Source organism: Labrus bergylta, chromosome 21, assembly GCF_963930695.1.
Source record: "Labrus bergylta chromosome 21, fLabBer1.1, whole genome shotgun sequence".
Classification (NCBI taxonomy): domain Eukaryota; kingdom Metazoa; phylum Chordata; class Actinopteri; order Labriformes; family Labridae; genus Labrus; species Labrus bergylta.
Window position 1 is genome coordinate 22,276,771 of NC_089215.1, and position 22,158 is coordinate 22,298,928.

The following is a 22,158-nucleotide window of genomic DNA, read 5'->3' on the forward strand; positions in this document are numbered from 1 at the left end:
GCACTTAAGGAGAGTAGTTGTATTTGAATGGTCACCAGGTGGAATCGGGAGGTAAAGCTGCGTGTCATTGGCATAACAGTGAAAGTTGACATTATATTTACGGATGATGTTACCAAGAGGGAGCATGTAAATTGAAAATAGTGTTGGACCTAAAACTGAGCCCTGGGGGACCCCATGTACTAACTCTGCTGTTGACGACACTGACCCAGCCGTTGACACTGCAAAACTTCTGTTCTGGAGGTAAGACCTGAACCAGTTTAAGGCCATATCACTGATACCTGCCCATTTTTCGAGTCTGTTGATAAGTATGTTGTGATCCACTGTATCAAACGCAGCTCTCAGATCCAGAAGTACCAGTATGGAGCAGTTACCAACATCTTCAGCCAAAAGAAGGTCATTATAAACTTTAAGAAGAGCTGTCTCAGTGCTGTGAAGAGATTGGAAGCCAGACTGGAGTTTTTCCAAATAAATCATTGTTTGTTAAATGAGCTTGAAGTTGATTGAAGACAATTTTTTCAAGGATCTTGGCTAAGAATGGGAGCTTTGAAATTGGCCTATAGTTTTCCAGAGTGGTTTCTTTTAAGAAGGGGTTCAATCAAAGCAGTTTTAAAATAGACAGAGACAGAGCCATAGGTTAGTGAGTTGTTCACAATAGATAAAATACAAGGACCAATAGTAGGCATGGTGTCCTTCAGAAGCCTTGTAGGGACCACATCAAGGGGGCAAGTTGAGGACTTCATGCCTTTGACCAAATCGTTTAGGGTAAATAAGGATATTATGGTGAGAAAATTGAGAGGTGAAACCTGATGTGGTCTGTGGTTTGATGGTTCAGGGACAGATGAGTTGTTAGTAGGGGTGCTATTGGTCCGTGATCTGATTTTCCCAATTTTGTCAATAGAAAAAACTTTGAATTGCTCACAGAGATCAGGTGATAGGTGCAGTTTGCTGTTGGTGGGAGGACCAACCAGCCGGTCAAGGGTTTCAAATTTAAGTTTTGGATTTTGGGTGTTCTGAGAAAACAGCTCTCGCATCCCTTACTGCATCATTGTATATTTTCATAAGTGCTTTCATGTGCTCAAAATAAACATGGAGGTTAGAGGTCTTCCATTTACGCTCAACTTGTTAACACAATAATATCTGACGTTCTAACTACCAACACAGAGTTAACTTTACAGTATCACTGTAGCACAGAATTGAGGCGCATATACTGTGTGAGTAACAGCACTTACAATATGTATTACATGCTAGACACTGTGTCAGTACAAAACAGCAGAATGCATTTGTTCTCTTGGTATGACTCGTTAGTGTGACTCAAAAGACGACTTTCTCTGATGGAGCCTGACTATGTTGTCTCACTTTGTCTGACTTGTTTTCCACCACGTGCAACACTCATCTTATCTCTCTCTCTCTCTCTCTCTCTTTCGCCCTGTCATTCCATCTGCAGTGCAACCTCAGCAGGCAGCGGCGGAGGTCAGATGAAGCGTATGTACAGTGCCGTGCCAGGGCGGGTTTATGTGGCCTCTCGTGCTCACTCTGCTACAGGAGACAGAGAGCTCTCGCTGAGCAAAGGAGACAAAGTCAAAGGTGAGACGGAGTTAAGCAGTAAAATATGACAACATGAGAAAACAATGTTATTGAAAAATGGTTATTGAGATTGGAATCTTTTAAGAGATAAACAAGAGCTGCAGATAATCTGATGTAATGTAGTGTCTACAGTAAAAAATACAACCCCCTGTATCTAAAATAGCAACAGAAATGAAGAGGTGTTTGTGTAAAGGGGGGATTCAAACAAGAGAAATGAGAAGCACATCTCATCATCACAAAGCAATACATGCTTATCCCAATGCTCAGAGGTTTGTACAATGGTATCATATGAAAGGTAGCTAAAGGTAAACAAAGAAGGTAGAGGGAAAGATGAATACAAGTGTGTCGTAAGAGTTTGTGACAGTGTATTTAAAAAGAATACTAAACAGTAATCATCTACCTATGCTTTCTGATATCTGTTTCTGTCTCAGTGTTAAGTGTCGGAGAGGGGGGATACTGGGAGGGAACGGTGAAAGGTCGCACCGGGTGGTTTCCGTCAGACTGCGTGGAGGAAGTGGCGGGTGTCAATAACCGAACAGGTAAGTCAACACTAGTTTTAAAGCTCTAGCTCAGAATTCTTCATGAAGCTCCTGTGAGGAATCGGTGGTTTCTGCTTCTACTGATTTTTTTCCTGTATGTGCATACATAATGTTTTTTTAATCCAAAAATCTCAACCTGCTTTCTTTAGACAGTCAAATGTATCTGCAAAAAAAAAAGCTGTTTCTTCAGCGAGCTGTTAATGACTTCATCTGACACCTAACAGCAGCGGGAGCGTGCCTATGTTCCCACATTTCCTTCTTCATAAATTTGTATCAGATTTTATCCCCCTTTCTCCCAATTTGGTAGCCAGTTACACCCAACCTATTATTCAGTAGCAATGGACTACAGATGGAATGTAGCTTTTAGCTAAATCTGGTGCGCCCATCTCTTTTGTTTATTGAAAACAGTTAATGTAAGTGCATATTGTCCTTTTAAATAAACAAACTAAACTAAGTAGAACAGAGGCCTCACATTGACTAGCTTCCGGTCAGATCAGTCGAATGAAGCGCAGCAACTGGACACAAACCATAGTTTGCAGTGCATCAATACCTCTGGAGAGCTGGGTTGACATAGAGAGGGGGAGCTCCTGGGATGCTTGGAGTCACTTTCCAGCCCTCTGGACAATGATGATTTTAAATGTATTTTAAATATGTAAAATATCCATGGCTCATGGATAGAAATGTGGGAACATAGGGCTGATTCGGTAGCAGCTATTTCAGGCATTAACAACAACATATAGAAGTTATCTGTGAAGTCCCTGATGGTCTTGTTTGCTTTAGTAGGTAAAGCTTTCAAGGCATAAATATTCTTTATAGTGTGTTTCATAACCAGGTAAAATCTTCTCACAGGAGCTTTAAAGTGTGATTCTGTCCATGTGAAACATAAATCTCGTTTACAGATTGCATTGTTGTTCAACTTGTAAATACCGTATTTTCCGCACTATAAGGCGCACCGGATTATAAGGCGCACCTTCAATGAATGGCCTATTTTAGAACTGTTTTCATATATAGGGCGCACCGGATTATAAGGCGCATAGAATAGAACGTGTTTACAACTGAACAAGGCTGGGAGATATTGTGAATATATAAATATAAATACGTATAAAACGTAACGTATAAAACTACAAAAACAAAAGTACATAAGACCATTTCCCCAAATAATAAATTATTTCTTTGACGTTTCTCTTAACTCTCAAAACGTAGTTTTATACGTAGTGCATTCACAATAACTCAACGTTGTTCAAACGTTAATGTGCATATTCACAATATCTCCCAGCCTTGTTCAGTTGTAAACACGTAAAAGAAACACAGTCTGATACCGCTAATTCAAACGTTAGTGCAGGGGTGCCCAAACAGTCGATCGCGATCGACAGGTAGATCGCTGACTGATTCTCAGTCGATCGCGAGATGTTTAGTCAATATAAAATACAATTGTAAAATAGAAAAATGATTTCAATTTCATCTCATTGCACTGTTTCCCACACACGATACCTGTGTTGGGAGCCCAAGTATACTTCCGACCTGTGTGTATTTAATTTTTCATTTATTCATGAAATTGCTGCGTGCACGAGAGAGCGAGCGAGAGAGCGCGCGGGGGAGCGAGAGAGAGAGAGCGCGCGCAAGAGAGAGAGTGCAGGCATGCGCAATGACGTGCAGGTAAAACCGGGGGGGTAAATGTTTTACCAAAAAGTCATATATAGAAACTATGCGTATTAAGCGCATTTGATGAAGCTACAGCTACTTTTCTCTGCTCCTCTCTGCTGTCATGACTGTGAACATCGCGGGGGACGAGACACACCAACAAACAGCGCAAACGCACACACACACACACACACACACACACACACACACACACACACACACACACACACACACACACACACACACACACACACACTTGCACTGGAGCGCCAGCCACCACGCGAACCTTTTTACTTTTTACTTTTAGTGCTGCAGCACACAGTTGATCCGTGATCTTTACGGACCGAGGCGGGAACACACGTGATCCGGTCAAACAGTCGGTTGGACTTTACTCCGTTCACTCTCACCGTGTCTGCAGCTAATTTAACAAAAGCAACATCATCTCACAGCAGCCTGCTGTAGTCTGTGAACATCTCCACACAGATTAAAGTTGTTTGTTGTAAACTAAATTAAGGGAAAAACATATGTGATATAAATACAAACCTAATATTAAAATGTAGCCTACCCTAAAATAAGAGTTTAAAAAAAAGTATGTCGATATTGCATTATTTTTTACAGAACTCTCATTTATTATTTTCTATTTGTTGTGTGAGTATTAAATGCGTTTGTAGGCTGTTGGTAAAGGCTATGGCTCACTATGTGGACTGGTAGATCTCGGCAGACTGGTAACTTTAAAAGTAGATCTTGGTTCAAAAAAGGTTGGGCACCCCTGCGTTAGTGCATAACTCAACATTGTTCAGTTACGTATAACACGTAAAGCTCACTTTTTCAGTTCATTCCCCGTCCACGAATCCCTCGAATTCTTCTTCTTCAGTGTCCGAATTGAACAGTTGGGCGAGTACGGCATCCAACATGCCCGGCTCCCTCTCGTCATTATCCGAGTCAGTGTCGCTGAGCGCCGTGTACAACCAGTATGGATCAACCAATTAACCAAATGATCCATATATAAGGCGCTCCGGATTATAAGGCGCACTGTCGTTTTTTGAGAAAATTAAAGGCTTTTAAGTGCGCCTTATAGTGCGGAAAATACGGTACTTCTATTATAAACTGATATTAATTTGATATTGATATGACTCACATGAAGTTAGAGATGTCAGGAGGTGGTATAACAAGTCACAACCATCACAAGAAAGAGCACATACAGTGGAAAAAAAAGGCACACTGAAAAATGGGTGACATACTCCCTCAGGCTGGAATTATCCTTTAAGTCACTGTAACACACAACACATGTAACATTCATGTTTACCAGCGAGCCCTCCTGCAGAAGAGAGTTGCACATGTACATCCCTTTACTCCTTTTTTTTTTTCACTGTTCACACAGCAAGAAAACCATATGTCATGTACCAGACAGGAGGAAAAAGGTGTTAACATATTTCATTCATTTGCGTGTTGGGCTGAAGTCACAACACTCGTGCAAAAAAAAAAAAAAAAAGACAGAGAAGGTGTCATGACGGAAGAGGCATTTTTAATTAAGCATATTTGGTGTGCTTTGCAGAGACGCGAAGTGAGAAAGCCAAGAGGAAGCTTTTCCGTAACGTCACTGTCGGAGCGTACGACGGAACTGATGGGCCCAGGTAAGAAGAAGTCGCCGTAATCCATATGACCTTATAATCTGTCAATCCTGCTGTGAAACGGGTCTGCTGCCTTTAAGAAGAAAAAAAAACTGCATTTTGAAATTACTGAGAAAGCATGGGGGGTATAATCTGCCCAGTGGTGTGTCAAACTGCCCATGACTTCTCTCCCAATGCATGATGGTACAGACCTCAGCCCCAGACCCTGAACACCATATTTGAAATGTGAAAGCTAGAATAAATCTTCTCAGCTGCAGCTTCTGATACAGCTCTCCCTCACACGAGTGTGGGCAGCAGCTGAGCTGTCCACTTAGTCGCTGTAAAGAAACACTGTGAGGCCAGTCACAGTGATTGACTGGTACAGTAGACACACTTCTTTTTTACACCTACATGTCTGTGTATGTGCTCTATTGTTTCCCCTATTGGTCTTCCTTTGTGCAGTATGTGTCTGTTTTCTGCTGATCCTGAACGCTGCTTGTTCTCTATTGTTCTTTTGCTGTGAACACATTGAAGCGCTGAAGAGCTGCCATGTCATTTTCAGCTATGCCCCCTTTTGGCTCCACCACACAAATGCTCTTGTCATTTTGATACCTCAATCAACATGCCTCTCTCTCTCTCTCTGTCTCTCTCTCTCCTCTCTTGTGTCTTGTTTACACTGAACACAATAATGTTATAATGAAAGGTGGAGCAGGGTTCTTCTCCTCCTCCATGGCATCTGTCTGAGGCTGCAGCTCAGCCCATGGGCAGCTGCAGCAGAGTATTATGGAGCTGTGCATGTTTGTTTGAGAGTTAGAGTGGATGTGAAAATGCCTGTGTGTCTTTATACATCATCCTGCCGATGAGTCATAAGGAGGATGAAACATCAAGCGCTGGTTAGGTCCTGCAAGCTAGAGAGGAGGACCTACCAGTCGCCAGCCCTGGAGGTCTTCCAGCCTCTTACACTCTGTAGCTGACATTACCCTGCTCTGATTGTCATTCAAAAGATGGCATTTACTTTAATGCAGCTTCACCGTGTGCTAAATGCAAATGGCAGCCACTGGGGTTGTATTACCTGAGCTAAGTTGGTTAAATGTAATTGCAGCAGCGTGGTGAAGTGGTGCTCAATTAAGAGCAAGGTGATCCGAAGCGAGTTCCCCTCACTGCAGGGAGAATGTCAATTACTGTTTCAGAGAGAGATTGAGAGGGCAGGAGTGTTCGTCCGCCTGTGTGCTGATGGCAGCTCTGCTTTAGGGAAGGGAAGGGGGGGGGGGGGAGTTTGTCAAATGTGTGTGTGTGAGTAGATCCAGGGAATCAGCTGTTAGTATATCTGCGATACACCAGTCAGTGGACATGCACATGCGAGCACTTTCCCGCTGTCGTGTTACCCATCCCCCGCATCCCCCTCACCGCAAATACATCTTCACATCTCCCTTCTTTTTCAGTCAAACCTTTCATTGTCATGTTCCACCACACACACAAACCACACGCTCTCTCCTTGTTGTGGTAATGGCTGGTTCTCTCTCTGTCTCTCTGTCTTTCTTTCACCTTGTCAATCTCTTGTCTGAAGTATGCGGGTTGCAGACCAGCACGCCGTCTCTCTCTCTCTCTCTCTTTCTCCCGCTCATTTCCCACCTCTCTCTCTCTATCTCCTCCTCCACTCTCGCGACTCTCTCTCCGACTGAGCTCTAGCTGGAAGAGGGGGAGGAGGGCGGAGGGAGGTGGCGGCGGTGGTGGTGGAGAGTGCGCGCAAGAGAGAGGAGGGGGGGGACATGGCAATGGGGGGATGCGGAGAGAGAGATTTCTCTCTCTCCCTCTCTTCTTCGTGGCCGTCACTGGGCCCCAGAAACAGGAGCGTGTGGTTCATTTACAGGTAGCGGCTGTTTCCTCATTCATTGGCTGGCTATGGATGTGAGGAGAGGACAATGGAGAGAGGGGAGAGGTAGATGATGCTATTGAGAGGCCGTGTCTTTTCAAAGACAGACTAATAAGCTATGTATTCTGTGTGTGTGTGTGTGTGTGTGTGTGTGTGTGTGTGTGTGTGTGTGTGTGTGTGTGTGTGTGTGTGCGTCTGTGAGTTTGCGTGTGTCTTAGATTTCTCCTTTTTTTTTCTTCTGCATGTGAATATCCGTGGGGATGGACGTGGCTATTTGAATGGAGACTCTGCAGCATGTTTATTTCCGTGTCTTCCTCCCGTGTGTCTCTGAATGCCGTGTGTGTGTGTGTGTGTGTGTGTGTGTGTGTGTGTGTGTGTGTGTGTGTGTGTTAGTGCATGAAGGGGAGCACATATTGATGCATTTCAGTCAGACAGTGTGGGTGTATTACATTCTCTTTGAGTCATGATGTCTTCAAGCAGATATTTTTCATTCACCAGGACTCACCATGTATATCTGCTCCTTTAAAAAATGCTGCTGTCACATCCCATTTCTCTTTATGTCTCCCGTTGTGTCATTAAAATGTGACGTCTTTTGACTGTACAGAAGGATGAAAGTGAAGGAGTCAATAAACCGCAACGGTGCAGTTTATCAGCTCCTCTCGAGCTCTCGTTTGAGAGACCGTTCATTTCTGTGCATGCCTGTGTGTGCATGCATTTGTGTCTTTGCTCGCGACTATATACACTGACTTAAATATATGTGGTTCTCACGTATAAGTGTATACGTCACAGCACTTAAACCTGTGGGAGTATCTGTCCTGAACATGCCCTGCTCATCTACCTACTACATCTCCATCCATCATGTTATTCACGCTCTGCATGTACACTCAGCACATGAATGGTTAAAAAGCTTCTTTTTTTTTTCTTCTTCTTAGTAATTGTGCATAGAATAGAGGATGACTCAGGAGGGAACATAATAACTCGGGTCTCTCGTAGGCTTGCAGCTTTAATGCAGCCAGTTCAAAGAGATTGTGTCCCACCAGCCAACGGGGATTAAGCAGGGGCGTTTAAGCTTTTTATGGCTCTAATTAGCCGAGCAGTATTGGTCAATGTGCTGACAGACAAGTGCAATAGCTTTTAGTAAGTAAAGGAAATCAAGAGGGTTACCACAAGCCACCAAAGTGGCCAACCAGCACAGGCCATGTACCCCCCCCATAGAAGAACATGGATGAAGAGCCCAAAAGATCTAGCCACCCACTCTGTGTAACTTTGATCCTCAGAGATAGAAAGTATGATGGAGGACAGGGTGAGAGAAAGAGGAATGAGGTGTTAGGAAGCAGATGGCTGGAAGGCGGCTGAGCGTTGGCGAAACAGTAACATTGATGGAGAACTCACAAGGGAACGGACCTCAGTAGGGGGAAACTATAGTGATCGTCTGGTGTCGAAAAAAGTCTGTATCTCCAGGCCTGCAGGCTCATCGCTCATGACTCTGCTGTACCTCTGTGGCTCCACGACCAAAACTTCATTACATGCTCTGCTGGATTAAATACACAGAACCTGACTGGAGATCTGTGGAAAGAGAGTGTGTAATAATATTCTACTGTTATTGTTATTTTAGTACCAGAATTCACATGGGTGTTTCAAGAGTAATGGAGGCAGAAAGTGTCGCCTCTGCCAGACATTAGAAATTTTAAGGCCGCTTCCTACAACCTCCAGATTTTGCCATTTTTAAAGGTTGAATTGGTCTTTTTTTTTAAGTGGCTTCATAGCGAAATTACTCCGAGGAACATCTTGTTGCAAACCTTTTTAGCAATGCAGCTAAGAAATTGTTGTTTTTTGGTTTAGGTTAGTAAAGGTTAGATGTAATGCTGAGCATTTGGGCTGAACTGACTTAAAAAAAAAAAGGTAGATAATGATTGCATCCTGAGGGCAAGCAGTGTCTGAAACATTTAACCCTGTGGGAAAAAAAACATGAACATTCACTGCCTTTCATAGCATTTCAATCATTCAACCAAACTTTCTATTCAAAAGGAAAAAGATCAAAAACAGTATAGAGAACAAACCATATGACGTATTTTTGTAGGCCAACCCGGAAGTAGCATCTCCATGGGGTCTAAGGAGAATTCTCCTATGGGATGTTTTCATTGGATTTTGGATCATTGCAGAAAATAAGCTCTGTGTCAAACACACGTTTCTGAAGCGTAGGCGTTTTGTTCAGCAGGATAATCTTCACAGATGAACACCATTTTTATGATGTTTGAAGAGTTAATGCAGCCGACAGAAGTACAAAGCTAACGTTATGGTACAAGCTAACTACACCACGGTCGGATGATTGTGACGTCACTACCGTTATGCTTCAGACGATAGGGAAACCGTTGCTTACTAAATTGTTTTTTAACCTAATATTTTCCTATATATTGATAAATCTACAAGAGTTTGCAAGGGCACTAAAAAACACAACTAGAGGCTGTAAGGGAGAGAGTTCCCGCCCTCTGTGTCCGGCGTGATGACGTTTAATATCCCCGACAACCACTGTAGTCACATTTAGCCACTTGTTAGCAACGAAACGTAAAAACTTCAAAATTTACAAGTGTGGGTATTACCTAACATAGTTTATGTGGTCTAACAAAACACCAACATCTCTTAAGCTTGTGTTAACCACAGACCTTATTTCAGGCGTCTAACCACAAACCCATTCAAAATCCCCGTTGACTTTTAGACGTTAGACCCCATGGTGCTACAATGCTAACTGACTTCCGGGTTTTAGGACTCATTCCTGTGGAGCACTATTCCCAGTTGAAATTGACAGTTTGTTGGCTCTCTGATTGGTCCGCTGACCACCATCAGATAGCCCCCTCTCATAGCAACCGTTGCTAGGCAACTTTTGGTAAGCCAAACTTTCGTCTGGGCCAAGTCTTTTCAGTGTGTAGCAGTGAAATTGTGACCTTAATTCTGTTACTTAACATGATTAAAAGATGTACTTGGGGTGTATCCAAGGAATGTTTTTTTGTTGTTGTTGGTTACATGACGGATATTTAAAACCATATAGTAGGTCTTGCTACACTTTGTAATAATGAATGATTTTGTTTACTTCATTAAGTTACCTACCCAGCTGTACATTAGCTGTTCTGCCCTGTGACAGTTCCATTGGCACTCAAAACTCCAGAGACAGAGACTCCTCACTCCTTTTGGCATGGATCTGTAGCATTTAGCACTAATTGATGTTGCTGTGATTGTCCAATTGTTCACATAACTCAAAATTGCGTATTTAAGGCTCTGTTGCCAACATTTAGAGGATATTTCAGACCCCTGGCTCCAGAAATGGTCATTGATGGAGTCCAGAGGTAAATCAGTAGAGGCGAGACAGCTAGCAGCCACAAAGGACAGCTAACATTAGCTGAGGTCACTAGCATTAGACATCAATCATATTTTTAATTATTAGGGTTAGGGTTAGTTTTCATTATACACCCTACTGTATCTCTGTCTTTATTCTGTCACTGAGTTTCTAAAGTTTCTAAAAGAATCAAATCAATTAAATATGAAAAAAAGTTTGTCAAATCTCTAGATATTTTCAATTGTTTCAAATAGGAAGGAGCCCCATGACAAGAGATTTTGTCTAACCTAGTAACAGTAACCAAGGAGGGTGGGGTTTAAAATAGAGTCAATTATATCCTTGAGTAAACCCAGATGCTTCTCACTGCTTTGTTTTGGCAGTCAAAACATAACTATAAATACAGAGAAGTATTTGACTAAGAACGCCAACCAATGTTCAGCCCTTCTAGGAAATCAAATACTTTGATTTGTCAAGTGTCAGTTTCAGTTAAGTTTTTTGGGGGAATAATCTAACTCAGAAATGAGCAGTCTTGGAAAGAAATATCTATAATTCCTCTTAAATCGTTCGGCCCTGCTCAAGCTGCAGGGGCTCCAACAGAACCAGTGTGAATTGACATTGTTAGAAAGCCAGGTCTAGAAATGAGTCATGAGATGTGGCTGCGAGTGTGGAGTCCGTTTAACCAGTCCTGTAGTGGAGAAAAGGTTATAAAGCAGCTTAGCTGAAAAGTTGCAGACATGGTAATAAAATAATAGAGGAGCTTGCTGGGCCAGCTGTTACTCCACTCCAACGTAATAAGATTGCATCACCAAGGTCTGTGATCTGCAGGCTTTGAGCAAGTGGAGCTGTTTGCGGAGGCAGATAAGAGGTTTGTCTGACTCCCTCTTGTACATAATTTGAAGTGTCATGTATGACCGCCAGTGATACACAGGAGTCCGTAAAGCAGTATCCTTGCAAGAGCTGCCATAGGCGGTGAAAACTAACGCGGTGATTTAGGTGCATTTCAAAGTTTCATTATCACTGAAGTGTATGTGCACATGTTTCTAATGTGCCACTCCCCCTCGGGCCCAGTGCGTGTCTGCTCTAATTTGGATTACCCCATAGTATAGGATATCATCTCATATACTCTCCCTCCCATTGTGACAATAACTGTACCCCTGCCCCCAACCCTTTTGTGCACTAGATCTTGTTGTATGACACCCAAGCCAAACCTTTCCTTTGCTGCAGTGTGATTTCATAATGTGATGCAGTGTGGCTGTTTTCATCATTCATAAAATGCTTTATTTGCATGACAATAATCAGAGCTTCCTGTTGCTGTAGAAGTCATATAGCACTCTTTCTCTTCAATCTCTTTTCTTGTCTCTCTATTCCCCTTCCCCTCTGCTCCCTCTGTAAGTGACTACATCATTAAGGAGAAGACAGTGCTCCTACAGAAGAAAGACAATGAGGGATTTGGCTTTGTGCTTAGAGGAGCCAAAGGTAGATGAAGAATTCAACTCGTATTATTTCCAGTCTCAAGAGCTACTTCTCTCTCTTTTTTTTTAATGTGCATGCTTATACTCTAGTCCACTCATCATGGTCATCGCTCTCGTCTCTCGTCCTCTGCAGCTCAGACTCCCATAGAGGAATTCACTCCAACGCCTGCATTCCCTGCGTTGCAGTACCTGGAGTCTGTCGATGAGGGGGGCGTGGCCTGGAGGGCGGGCCTGAGGATGGGGGATTTCCTCATTGAGGTAAGGACACGTGTAAACCATTTTACTGACAACATGCTTGTTCTGGAAGAAGACCCATTTCTTGTGTTGTATTGCATAATCTAATTTATTGTTTGATTGTGTATATTTCTCATTTCCAAATAATAGGATAAGTGCTTCCTTTGTAAATTAAAGTTGTTTACAAATCATACAGGGAAAATAACTTTCTTCCTTTTGGCTCATGTTTATATGATCTAGGATATTTTAACCTCTTTTTGAAAAGATTTTTCAACGTGAAACTTACAGTGGAGGATTGCATGACCTGATTAAATATTCCATACATGATTAACATGTGTTAACAGGTCTTCTGTTACTTGTGTAACTGTCTATTAAATATATATGCATACTGTTTCATTCTCACTCTGTTCCTAAGAATTTATTTTTATACATAGTGTATTTTTAACCAGAGTTAACGAGAGATGGCTACACGGCAAAGCATCATCAGTACAGGCAGCAACTTTGGCCATTTTGTACCTTTTAAAGCTCTAAAAATGGTGATTGTCTAACCTCCATTAAAGCTGATACATACTGCTAATTAGTAGTCAATGTGATATGAGTCATCTATGTGGCTGTCCAAGCTATTGTAATTATGATGTACTGTAGTGGCTGCATGGACTGCTCTAGCACCTATCTTAATCACTGCAAATATGTGTGTGTGTGTGTGTGTGTGTGTGTGTGTGTGTGTGTGTGTGTGTGTGTGTGTGTGTGTGTGTGAGAGTGGGTGTGTGTGTGTGTGTGTGTGTGTGCGTGTGGGTGTGTATGTGAGTGGGTGTGTGTGTGTGTCTGTGTGTGCGTGGGGGTGTCTGTGTGTGCGTGTGGGTGTGTATGTGAGTGGGTGTGTGTGTGTGTCTGCGTGGGGGTGTGTCTGTGTGTGTGTGTGTATGTGTGCGTGGGTGTGAGTGTGAGTGGGTGTGTGTGTGTGGGAGTTTTTGGGTGTGTGTGTGTGTGTGTGTGGTTGTGTGTGTGTGTGTGTGTGTGTGTGTGTGTGTGTTTGTTTGGGAGTGTGTGTGTGCGTGTGTGTATGTGTGTGTGTGTCTGTGTGTGTTTGTGTGTGTGTGTGTGTGTGCGTGGTTGTGTGTGGGGGTGGGTGTGTGTGGGGTTGTGTGTGTGGGGGTGTGTGTGGGTGTGTGTGTGGTTGTGTGTGGGGGTGTGTGTGGGTGTGTGTGTGGTTGTGTGTGGGGGTGGGTGTGTGTGCGTGTGTGTATGTGTGTCTGTGTGTGTTTGTGTGTGTGTGTGTGTGTGTGCGTGGTTGTGTGTGGGGGTGGGTGTGTGTGTGGTTGTGTGTGGGGGTGTGTGTGGGTGTGTGTGTGGTTGTGTGTGGGGGTGGGTGTGTGTGTGGTTGTGTGTGGGGGTGTGTGTGGGTGTGTGTGTGGTTGTGTGTGGGGGTGTGTGTGGGTGTGTGTGTGGTTGTGTGTGGGGGTGGGTGTGGGTGTGTGTGTGTGTGTGTTGTGCTTGTGTTTGGAGTTAAATCTTAGAAAATGTTTCAAAACATGGGTTACTGAAGTAAATCAGGGTTTACAAGTATACTTCAAAGTTTTGTGTTTCAATCTTCTTTTTTTTTAAAGATTTATTTTGGGCTTTTTTCATGCCTTTAGTACAGAGAGAGGACAGTGGATAGAGTCTGAAACCAGGGAGAGAGAGTGGGGAATGACATGCGGAAAGGGGCCACGGGTGGAAGTGAACCCGGGCATGCTGCTTGAGATGAGAGTCTCAACACATGGGATGCGCGCCCTGCCACTGCGCCACCAGCGCGCCCCAGTGTTTCAATCTTTGGTGTACTTTGTGTTTGTGTCCGTCAGGTGAACGGGCAGAATGTGGTGAAAGTGGGCCACAGGCAGGTGGTCAACATGATCCGACAGGGCGGTAACAGTCTCATGGTGAAAGTTGTAATGGTTGCTCGAAACCCTGAACTGGAGGACACTGTTCGGAAGAGAGGTGAGAGTCATTACCATTATCCTGTGTTTATGATGTAGCGATGAAGCTGATTGCATGTTTACATCACTTTGCCAGTGTTGCAGTGTGGTTGTTATTGGCGACTGCATGTTTATGTGAGAATACTAAACATTAAGTCTGCGTTTGGCTCTCTTCCCTTGGCAGCTCCGCAGCAGACTAAAAGACTGACTCCTCCTGCCATCGCCCTGCGATCCAAGTCGATGACATCAGAACTGGAAGACATGGGTAAGATGAGAGAGGGGACAAAGGACTGAATGCAAAGAATACAGACGAGGGAGGACTGGAAAGAATTAGAAAAAAATGGTTTAGAGCCCCACACAGGTTTTTTTATTTGGGGTAAGTGTTTTAGAAGAGCAGCTTCTCTGCAGGATTGTGGTTGAGCTCCGGCCACTTTTAGTGAAACACAACATTAAATATTAAACAAGTTGATGCAGAGAGAGAAAATAAAAATGATCTATGTGTGCTTTTTCCTTGAATAACTTTGATGGAAAATCTTTCCTTTCACTTTTGATATTACCTTTAGAGAAGAAATGCACTAACTAATTAAACAGTTTAAGGGTATAAAAGCAATAACATGACTTGTCTGTCTGATCTGATTAATCGTCATAAATTGCTCCTGTTTTTTTTTCTTCTCCTGAACCAAATGTGCGGCAATCAGTGGACAAAGGTGGGAGAGTCATGGATTCGCATGCTCTCATTATCATTTCCATCCTCATTTTCATTCCTCTCACCACATCAGTAATTCCACCATCGCATGTTTCTCGAGTATGTATTTCACACTTTCATCTGCTAAAAATACACAAGACTAACACAGCACTTCTAGTCACAGCTAATTTTTCTGTTTCCCTCAATTATGTGTGATACAGCTGCATCTCCTTGGAAAAAGAAAGCAGGTGAATATGAGCCTTTATCTTTACCCATATCAGCCCCTGAGCTCTAATTAAAAGTCAGCCTGTTTGATGCTCTCTCTCTTTTCTCCCTCCCTCTTCAGAATACGAGTCCTCTCAGGGTGCTGATAAGAAGAGAACGGTCTATCAGATGGCCCTAAGTAAGAAATCTCTCTTGCTGCTCGTCACACTGTATAAGGTTGTTGTTGTTTTGACTTTGAGGGGACAGGAGGATGCTCACTGAAATCCTTTTTTTATGATTCTGCCCTCATTTGTACTCCCTCTTACTACCTGCCTATGTTTCTTTTTTTCCACTTATCCCACTTCTGTCTTTGTTTAAGATAAACTGGATGAAATCCTGGCTGCTGCCCAGCACACTATTACACCAGACAACCAGGGCCAGAGAGGTCATGGAGGCAAGAGGGACCGGAGCAAGAGTATTGTTCCCAACATCTCCACCGAGGTACTGCTGGGAATTTAACTGAAAATGGTCCTAGTTTGTTTATTATCATATTTTTTGGCTCCTGCTGGATTTTTTTTTTTAAACTCAATTTCTTCTACCTGCAAAGTATGAACAAATACTGAGCACTTCTGATCCCCTCATGAAGAGAGTGCTTTAGGATGTAGCACATATTTAGTCATGGAAGTGACTAATGCAAGCTTCCTATCTCAAAAGCAGCAAGGTCTTTATATATATTTTTTAGCTGTATGTGTTCTCCTGCTCTCCCAGCACTTTGCAGAAAATGATTGACAATGGACCACCCACACCAAAACATTTGTCATGTGTGAGTCAGGTTGAATCCATTCATCGATGCTCTCCCTGCCTGATACAGACTGACTGCTCTTTCTGTCTTACTGTATATCAAATCAATATCAGCTGATTGGATTATATCTGAGTAAATGTATTATCTCCTCTCTGTACCTTCACATTCTCGTATGCTTCCTTTTCAAAATGTGCTTCTACAACTGAAGCAACCCTATGAGCAGCAGGTGTCCGTGAGCATGGTGCAGCACGGACCGGGTTTCGGCTACAACCAAGCTCACTTTCAACCAGGACATGGCCAGCATGCGGTCATGATGAGACAAAAATCTATCGGTATGTTCACTTGTGGAAATCTCTGATATCTGATGTTGTGACGTTAAGATACTGTATCGGAGGAAAGACTCATCTCTTGAAAAGAAAATGGGAGAAGCCTTTGAATCTTCTAAATGTTAAGTGCAACTTATCATAATGATCCCTGAATGATTATCTTGCTATTGTACAACATCCCTGTTAATCACATGTATACTATACTGGTAGATGCTGAATGTGACTACTGGACCAACTATGCAAATACTTTGCTAAAGTGCACTGAGCTGTTATTGTTTTGTCTTTGAAAATCAGTAAAAAGAATGTTCAAAAAAAATAAAATCTATCGGTAAGCTGAATCTTCAAGGAAAGATTTCTGTAGGATATACGTGTTTCTCTTCAACCGCCTTTGTTTTATTTTGTTTTTTTGTTGCCAGGTATAACAGAGGAGGAAAGGCAGCACCTTCACCCGCCTGCCGTGAAGCTAGCCCGCAGCCTTTCAGTACCAGGACCGGAAGAAATCCCACCACCCCCTAACACATCCGCCCCAGAACCACCTCTATCTGCAGGCCCTCACCCTGGAAGGGGGCCTGCGATGCCCATTCCACCCATATCTCAAGTCCACTACCAGCTCCACTCCCAGCCAGGTCAAGCCGGCTGGGAGAGGGGGGGACCTGGTGTTGCTAACCAGCAGGGGATGGTCCCCACCCTGCGCCGACAATCTGATGGACTGGTAGCTAGAGAGCAGGAGGCGCCCAGGAGAGGAGGCGGCAAAATGGGAGGTTTACGTCGAGGCTACAGCAGCGCCACACCTCCAACGAGTGCTAAGCCTAAGACCCAACAGGCGCCTCAGCATCACCCACACGTAGCCAACAGGGAGCAGGGGGGAGGAGTCGGCAGGGGGACGGCGAGGAGGGGCGGCCGAGGAGCTCTGATGAAGCAATCGAAAGTGGAAGACGGGTTGAGGCAGCACCGAGGGAAAGGAGGCGCGGTCAAAGAGAAGAGCTCCATCCCTATCCCCACAATCATCGTCAAGGCGCCCTCCACCAGCAGCAGCGGGCGCAGCAGCCAGGGCAGCAGCATGGAAGCCGAGCTGTCTCAGGAAGTGGAAGACCACGCCTCCGAAGACACAGCCACAGAAAGTCAACCGTCACCTCTTACCCCCTCGCCACCCCAGCCACCAACATCCAACGCCGCCTTGCCTTCATCGACCGTCGCCCCATCCGTGTCCTCGCAGCAAAACCTGGAAAACTTTGATTACTCTTCGACTTTCAGCTCGGCCTTCGGGGGAGAGGGAGGGGCGCGCAGGGAGAGGGAACGGTTCCGAGACATGAGGAGAAAGAGTGCCTCTTTCTTTCTTTCATCTGAGGAGGACGTGCAGGGAGAAGCGGGAGGCGGAGCAGGGGAGGGGGTCGGAGCATTGGGGACAAGAACTCAGCTTTTACAGGGGTCACAAATGGAGATCCCCACCCCTCGGCTGCGACCCTCCAAGTCTATAGACGAGGGTATGTTTTCTGGAGACAACTACGTGAACTACTCCAGCAGCATGCCCCCGGCCTTCGGCCTTCCTGAGTACTCCTCCCCCATCCTCAGTCAGGATGGCCAGCCGAAGTCCGCTCCCTCCATGTACGGCTCCCACTCCACCACCACCTTCATCCACCCGCTCACAGGGAAAGTCCTGGACCCCTCGTCCCCGCTCGGTCTGGCCCTCGCCGCGAGAGAACGAGCCCTGAAGGACGACCGCAGAACTCGCAGGGAGGAGCGGCACTTCGGTCGACAGCTGTCCACGGTCGGAGCGTTCCCGACCCCGGTTCAAACCCCGACTCCTTCTCTCTTTGCGACCCCTACTCAGTCGGCCTACACCTCCCCGGTGTCTCTCCACCTGAGCTCCCCCACCGCTACGACCTCGCCCGCGTCTCTGAGCCGGCCGCAGTCGCCAAGGATATTACGCCTGGGAGGAGGAGGAGGAGGCGGAGAGAGGGTGGAGAGAGAGAAGGAGGGAGGGTCGAGGGAGGGTCTGAGAGTTCGCTTCTCGGAGGACAGAACGAGTCAGTATTCGACACAGTATTACCCACAGAGCCCGCGGGAGAGAGAGAGGGAAAAGGAGGTGTATGATGGTAGAACAGCTCCGCCCATCCAACCTCCTCCACCTCCAGCTCAACCTGCGCCCCGGAGACCTTCGTTCCTGCAGATGGACAGCGCTCCCAACACCACCTACATCCCTCAGTACACTGTCCCAACACCCCCCGCTCAGTCGCATGACGCCATGGGAGACGCGAGAGCAGCAGCAGCAGCAGGTGGAGGTCTTGGACTGATGGTTCTGCCTCCACCTGCCCCTTCAATAGACGTGGATGATGAATTTGTCTTTGCCGACCCCTTGCCCCCTCCATTACAGTTTGCAAACGGGAAAAACGAGAGAGGCCAGCAGCACCATCAGAGGCGCCAACACTCTGCTGCTGCTCCCCCTCCGCCTCCACCTCTTCCATCTTCCAGGTCCTCAAACGCCCCCCAACCCTCCTCCCAGGGCGGTGACTCCGCTGGCTCCAGCCTTACCTCCTACGACAGCGAGGTGGCTAACCTCACGCAGTCTGCTCCCTCTCCGTCATATCCAACCCCGCAGATATTTCCCCCTTCCTCCTCCTCCACCACCACCAACACCACCTCTTCTTCTGCAGCTTTGCCCTCTGCGTCACTGCACAGACCCCAGCCCATGTCCCATCCTCACCACTACTACAACAGCTCCAACGATTCCTCAGTAGGTGGTCACTCGCCGGCCCAGGACCGAGGCATGGCCGCCCTCACTGCAACTATGACTTATGCTACCACGACCATGACAGTAACAGCCACCGCCGCCGCCGCCACCACGACATCACCGTCATCCTCAGACCACAGCATGAGCGCGGCCGGGCCCAAAACTGCCGACCAAACTCATCACTCTACTGTGATGCCCATGAGCGGGGACTGGCAGGACGCAGTGGTGGATTCTGGGATCGAGGAGCTGGACAGTCACAGCAGTAGCGACCATCATTTAGAAATGCTGGGGCTGAGAGGAGAGAGGGGAGGAGGAGGAGGAGAGGGAGAACACTCAGGTGGGCAAAGTTTTGAGGTGCACAGCGCCAAAATGGCAAACCCCGTGTTTCCAAAGATGACTCATTACAAGGAAGGGGGAGGGAGGGGTCTGCCGGTAGCACTGCGAAGGCAGAACAGCACCAATCCCGCTCCTCTGCAGCTGCAGAGACAAATCAACCCAGAAGACGTGAGGTCAGAGGGAGCTTACGCGGACGAAAGAAGGCGCAACCTGAGTCGATCCAAGATGGAGGACGGTTTCAGCTCAGCTCTGGCCGCTTGCCTGGAGAGACCGATGGATACTCGGTCAGTCGGTTGGGGGGAAGTCGGGGAGCACGAGTTGGGTGGGGGTGGAGTGCATAGAGAGGCCATGGTGTTGGAAGGCCGCAGAATACACTCGCCTCTCTCAGGTGTAAAGGCGAGCATCATCAATGAGCTTAGCTCCAAGCTGCAGCAGATGAGCGGCATGAAGAGCATGGACGACTGGAGCCACTCTCCCAAGTCTCCTTCCATGAACAGGTTGGTTTGTTTTCATCAGTGCGTGATTTCAAAATAAATCGCCTGCATTTGACTGCAAAATCTAGCAGTTTGTCAAGTGTCCACTTTATGCCGGCTGCAGAAGCATCGTAAGTCACTTACACACCCCATTCAAATAAAAGACAGTTTTTACAGCAGAAATTAACATGTTTACAGCCTGGATTGAAAATACGAAATTGGTCCGATAAGCTAATTTCTTGATTGGCACACACTATAAGACGATTCATTGTTTTAGAAACCATCTGTTTAGATTTTATGAAGGATAAGCGTTATTCACCCCCCCCTCCCCACGGGATCGTTGATGGACGGCTTGCCTGAACAACACCCCCACCCCCACCCCCTTGCTCCCTATCCCTCTTCCTGCATTTTATCCCATCTCTCCCCCTATCCCTTTCCAACCCCGGTGCAGTCTAAGCCTGTGAAGGCTGTTTCATCATGAGCCGGGGATCCAGCCGAAGATTTCTGCCTTTTAATAAGACAGTTTTTTCTTACCACTGTAACTTTTGCTGTTTGGCTAAAGTGCTCATGATGGATATGCCAGATCTTTGTAATATAACAATAAGTAAGGTCTTTTACCTGTTTTTTGTAACATAACAATGAGTAAGGTCTTTTACCTGCTTTTTGTAACATAACAATAAGTAAGGTCTTTTACCTGCTTTTTGTAACATAACAATGAGTAAGGTCTTTTACCTGCTTTTTGTAAAGTGTCTCGAGATAACACTTGTTATGAGTTGACGCTATACAAATAAAAATTGATTAATTGATTGATTCAAAAAAGACCGTTTTTAAAGCAGAAATTAACATGTTTACAGCCTGGATTGAAAAATACCAAATTGGTCCGATAAGCTCATGTCTTGATTGGCACACACTATAAAACGATTAATTTTTTTTAGAAACCATCTGTTTAGATTTTATGAAGGATAAGCGTTATTCACAACAAGACACGTACAGTAGCTGACCTGATCGACAGGTGGGTGCGGTGTAACGGTTTATCAAGAGGCTTAAACCCACCTAACTCCAGCTCTCAGCTTGTCGTTAAGTTGACTGAAAGTAAGGGTGAGACAGCATTTCAAAGCCCCCTGCAGTAACATATAGGTGACATCACCTCAGGCCTTGTCCATTACAGTATTATCTAATGGATGCGTAAGTATGGTATGGTGCGGTTTCAGAGTCAATGTGTAAATGGTAAGTGTTTCTGTCCTCTCAGTCTGTCTAGCTGAGTGAAACAGCAGTGACAACGTGTGGTGTGCATGTTTGGTGGGCGAGGCTAAGCAGAGGTAGCAGAAGAAGAGGCCAAAGGGTTTTTTCATTGGCATGTTCATGTTGCTTACTGTCACTTTGACATTAGCTTGTAGTTAGACTAAAGTTTACACAAAATGTTTGTGTCTTTTTCAGGTATTCTGCTGACTACACAGACGCCTTTCACAGCCCTCCATCCGGCCGTTCCACCTCGCCGTTACCCACCTCCTCTCCGCAGCATCGACAGATCCTGACACCGAACCTGTCCGCCACCCCTTCCGTCTCCCCTTCGCCCCACGTCCCAGTGCAGCAAAACTGGACCCGCTCCCCATCTCCACAGATGCCTTCCTCCCCTGTCCACTCGCACCCTCCTCATTCTCCGACATTCTGCCCGTACCCGACGTCGCCGAAGCATCATCGATCCAAGATGCGCAGGCAGACCTTCGACTTCCAGTGCAGCCCCACAAAGGAAATGCGGTCTTCAGTCTCCCGCCGCAGAGCGCCCAGTCCTCTTATCTACAACACCGAACAGCAGAGCCCAACCCCTCCCAGACCTTCCTCCCTCCCCATTCTTCCCACTACACCTGTCTACAGCAACCCCTTTGAATTCCCGGGGCCTCTCACCCCTCCCTCTCCCGGCCTCCCTCTTGGAGACCCTTACTTAGCTTCAACGCCTCCGCTCTTCTCCCCATCGGGAGCGCAGAGTCCAAACCCTCTACTTGTCTCCCGCTCTCTCTCGCCCACACATTTTCTCTCTGGAGTCTCCTCCCCCATGCACCTGCCCCCAAGCCCTTCCTGCTTAAACTACCCACACCTTACCCCTCCCCCCCCAGCCAAACCCTTCGCTGTCAAGCCTTTACCCTATTGGACCAAGTACGACGTGGCCGACTGGCTGGCCTACCTGAACCTGGGTGAACACAGGGAGCGCTTTATGGACAATGAGATAGACGGGTCACATCTGCCTTCGCTCACCAAGGACGACTTCTTGGACCTGGGAGTGACACGTGTGGGTCATCGAATGAACATCGAGAGGGCACTAAAGAAACTCACAGACAGGTGAGGGAGGACTGATAGACTCTGG

General features: G+C 45.8%; 1 protein-coding gene across 1 annotated transcript in view; it reads left to right on the forward strand.

Moving 5' to 3' along the window:
- LOC109986774 (SH3 and multiple ankyrin repeat domains protein 1) overlaps positions 1–22,158 on the forward strand; it is a 54,210-nt gene that overhangs the window by 29,834 nt on the left and 2,218 nt on the right. Inside the window, exons 14-26 of the mRNA XM_065949604.1 lie at positions 1,445–1,584; positions 2,016–2,123; positions 5,320–5,398; positions 11,972–12,054; positions 12,184–12,308; positions 14,126–14,261; positions 14,424–14,504; positions 15,146–15,172; positions 15,271–15,327; positions 15,508–15,629; positions 16,139–16,262; positions 16,673–19,820; positions 21,234–22,133. Coding sequence (XP_065805676.1) covers positions 1,445–1,584; positions 2,016–2,123; positions 5,320–5,398; positions 11,972–12,054; positions 12,184–12,308; positions 14,126–14,261; positions 14,424–14,504; positions 15,146–15,172; positions 15,271–15,327; positions 15,508–15,629; positions 16,139–16,262; positions 16,673–19,820; positions 21,234–22,133 — 5,130 coding nt within the window. The remainder of the gene's footprint in view (positions 1–1,444; positions 1,585–2,015; positions 2,124–5,319; positions 5,399–11,971; positions 12,055–12,183; positions 12,309–14,125; positions 14,262–14,423; positions 14,505–15,145; positions 15,173–15,270; positions 15,328–15,507; positions 15,630–16,138; positions 16,263–16,672; positions 19,821–21,233; positions 22,134–22,158) is intronic.